Below are 2990 nucleotides of genomic sequence, written 5' to 3' on the forward strand. Positions count from 1 at the left end.
GGGGTGGAGAGTGGGAGGACAGCACCAGGTCTCCCCTCCTTCAAAACTCTCAAAGAGAAGCAGCCAATGAATTGTACCCATTTCATAGATAAGGCAACTGAGCGCGCTAGAGTTAGAGTAATCAATGACTCAGGTGTGTAGAAGGTGTAAGTATGCCACCTGGAAAAACGCTTAACCAATGAGGTTCTAGAAAACAAGACAACAAAGACCGCCGAGTCTGCAGACTCCCAGGCGGGTTAATTCTATTTCTTCCCCAAAATGGAAGGAGAGAGAAGGAATTCCAGACCCCCAAAAAGGAGCAAATGCAACCCCCGGAAACTGAGGCCCAGGGAAGTGACCTAGTGCGTTCCAGCTCATGGAACTGATGGGACCAGCCCCGAATCCCAGGTCAGTACCCCTCTCCCTGCCTGCCTCGGGTTCTAACGTCTCTACCGGAGCCCAGCTTTTCCATTTCCCGTGGCTTGTGGGCCCGGGGTGAGTGAAGAATCTGACAGCAGGGGGAGCTCCAAGCCTGGACATTAGTCTCAGCCCAGGCATCAGGCAACAGTACCGGTTTGGGGGCTTTTTACCCAGACATGTGTTGTTTCCAGTTTTACCTGCTGTGAACAATTCTGCTATAAACATTCTTTGACACGCCTAGAGAACATGTCACGTGTTTAGGTATCAAAAGTACAACTGCTAGGACACAGGGCCTCCCCTCTGGCTGCTTTCCCGTCTCTAAAATGGGGACGGCAGCACTGCCCCACAGGCTGCCAGGAGCGTGGGGGGAGGGGGGTCAGGAGGCAGCCGGCTCTGGGGAAAGGCCCACCTGGTGTGCAGCAGCTCGATCTCTGTGCTCCGCTCCCTCTCCAGCTTGCTGTAGGCCTCTCGGTGTCGCCGCACCTCCTCTTCCAGGGCCTGCTCGGCCGTGGTCTCCTGATCCTTAACCATCTCTTCCAGCTCGTGCACCCTGTAGAGAGGAGCAGACTCCAGTCCAGGGCCAGCTCCCATGGCCTGTGTCTTCTCACCCCACCCAGGCTGCAGCCACGGGGAGCCCTGGACCCCAAGTCACTAACGCCCCTCCTGTGGGAGGTGGAGGCGTGTTTGTCAGGCCTGGGGCCAGCAGCTTTGCTGACAGATGAGTTAGGGACACTGGGCACCCAAGGAGAGGTGTGTCAGCCGGGCATGCCATGGAGGTGCAGGCCTGGCAGTGGGTCCAGAGGGGAGCGAGGCTGTGCCTGAGAAGCTGGGCTTCCCGGGCAGACAGAGAGGGACCGCAGGCCCCGCCACAGCTGAACAAAACAGCCCTCAGGCCTCTCCTCCCTTCCCTCTCTCCCTTCCTGCCAGGACCCCTTAGTCAGTAATTCAGCTTTTGGGCACCTGACTCCTGGCTAGTGGCCTGAGCATGGCAGACCTGGGACAGGGCCAGGCCCCACTATGGGTGTTATTACCCCAGTCCCGGGGCCTCAGCGGTCCCTCCACCTGGGCACATGTCACTGGCAAGAGTCCCTCTATGAGACTGACCTTCTGGGAGGGGAGTACAGGGCTGAGGATCAGGGCCTGGGCGGGGATCCGTTTAACAAGTTTCAGGCTGTCCTGGGCAGACAACTAAATGCTCTGTGCGCTGAGGAATTCCAGACCCCCAGTCAGGAGCAAGTGCAGCACCCCCACTCCCACGTACTCCTGTCAGCACTGGGGACCGCCATGTTCAGCGGGCCTCCACTAGAGGTGAGAAGAGCAATGCTGGACTTTCCCCACCGGCAGCAGGTGTGGGCCCTCGACTCACACCAGCCTCTCCCTGCGCAGAGCTGGTCCCCAGGAAGGGAGGCCAGGCTCTCATCTTTATAGGACACACACAGGAGAGTGGATCCCAGCTCCTGCCTCAGACATGCCCTGGGGCTGCAGACCTGGGGGGGTCAAAGTCAGGCTCCTACCTGTCTCCCTGTCTCCAAAGACCTGTCCTCCTGGGCACCCTACATGGGCAGAGCCAGGGAGCAAGGGCTGATTCGTCTCAGACCCGCAGAGCTGAGAGCTCCCCTAGCTTCTCTTGGGGCCTTAGCAACAGGGACAGCCCTCCGTTCCTAAGTCACAGCCAGTGCCCCCGAGCCAAGGCCGCAGCCTGACCTGTGCACCAGCTGGGTGTTCTCCTGCTTCAGCTTGCTCTTCAGGTCCCCATTGGTCAGGCTGTCATTCTCCAGCTCCGTCACCTTTTTTTCCAGGAAGCTCACCTACAATAGGGGCAGAGGTGGGGTGGATAAAACCTCTGAGGTCCCAGGACTGAGAACCTAGAAACCACGGGACCGAAGGCCAGGCCCTCCAGCCGACGGTATGAAGAGCAGTCATGTTTGGTGGGAGTGAGGATGGGGTGGGGATGGATGTGCCCACGTGATCAGGAGGTACAAGCTCCCAGAGAGCATCCCGGGGTGCTCCCTGCTGCCCCCAGGGAGCGGGCCCACCTTCTCCGTGATGTCGTTGTCACAGGAGTCAATGCTATCCCGGAACAGGTCCTCGGTGCTGCCGTTGCTGCTGCTGAAGTTGCTGTTGTGCATGAGCTGCCTGCGGGGGCGGAGGGAGGCGCGTCTGGATGCAGAGGGCCTCTGGGGACTGAGGTCCAGACTGGGGCACCCAGTGCCCCGGGGATGTGGGCGCCAGAACCCCCTCTAAGGAGGATGGCCTCACCCAGCCAGGGGAGAGTTGCCTGACCTCTGAGCTCCTGAGGTCATCCAGCTCAGAGGATGGCAGGCGACTGCTATGCCCCTCACACCCACATATATGGGGCCAATCCATACCAGCTCTTTCCTGCTGCGTCAGAACCCTTCCACACAGGGTTGATCTAGCCAGTAGCTGCCAAGTGACCAGAGCTGGTGGATAAGCCCCAACCCTCCCAGACTGGCTCCACGGTCCCGGCAGAAGGACTGGCCCCAGAGGCCACCAGGAAGCAGGACCCAGTGCCCTCACCACGCTGCTCCTGCTATATCTTTGGGGCCCCGGGGGGAGGGAACAGGAAGCAC

The 2990-nt window shown here is 59.8% G+C and overlaps 1 protein-coding gene across 1 annotated transcript in view; it reads right to left on the reverse strand.

Moving 5' to 3' along the window:
- RAB11FIP4 (RAB11 family interacting protein 4 (class II)) overlaps window positions 1-2990 on the reverse strand; it is an 85882-nt gene that overhangs the window by 19218 nt on the left and 63674 nt on the right. The window contains exons 7-9 of the mRNA XM_006764066.1: window positions 2436-2605; window positions 2104-2207; window positions 809-949 (exon numbers count right to left, since the gene is read on the reverse strand). Of these exons, the coding sequence (XP_006764129.1) occupies window positions 809-949; window positions 2104-2207; window positions 2436-2605 (415 nt within the window). The remainder of the gene's footprint in view (window positions 1-808; window positions 950-2103; window positions 2208-2435; window positions 2606-2990) is intronic.

This window comes from Myotis davidii, unplaced genomic scaffold (assembly GCF_000327345.1).
Source record: "Myotis davidii unplaced genomic scaffold, ASM32734v1 scaffold699, whole genome shotgun sequence".
Classification (NCBI taxonomy): domain Eukaryota; kingdom Metazoa; phylum Chordata; class Mammalia; order Chiroptera; family Vespertilionidae; genus Myotis; species Myotis davidii.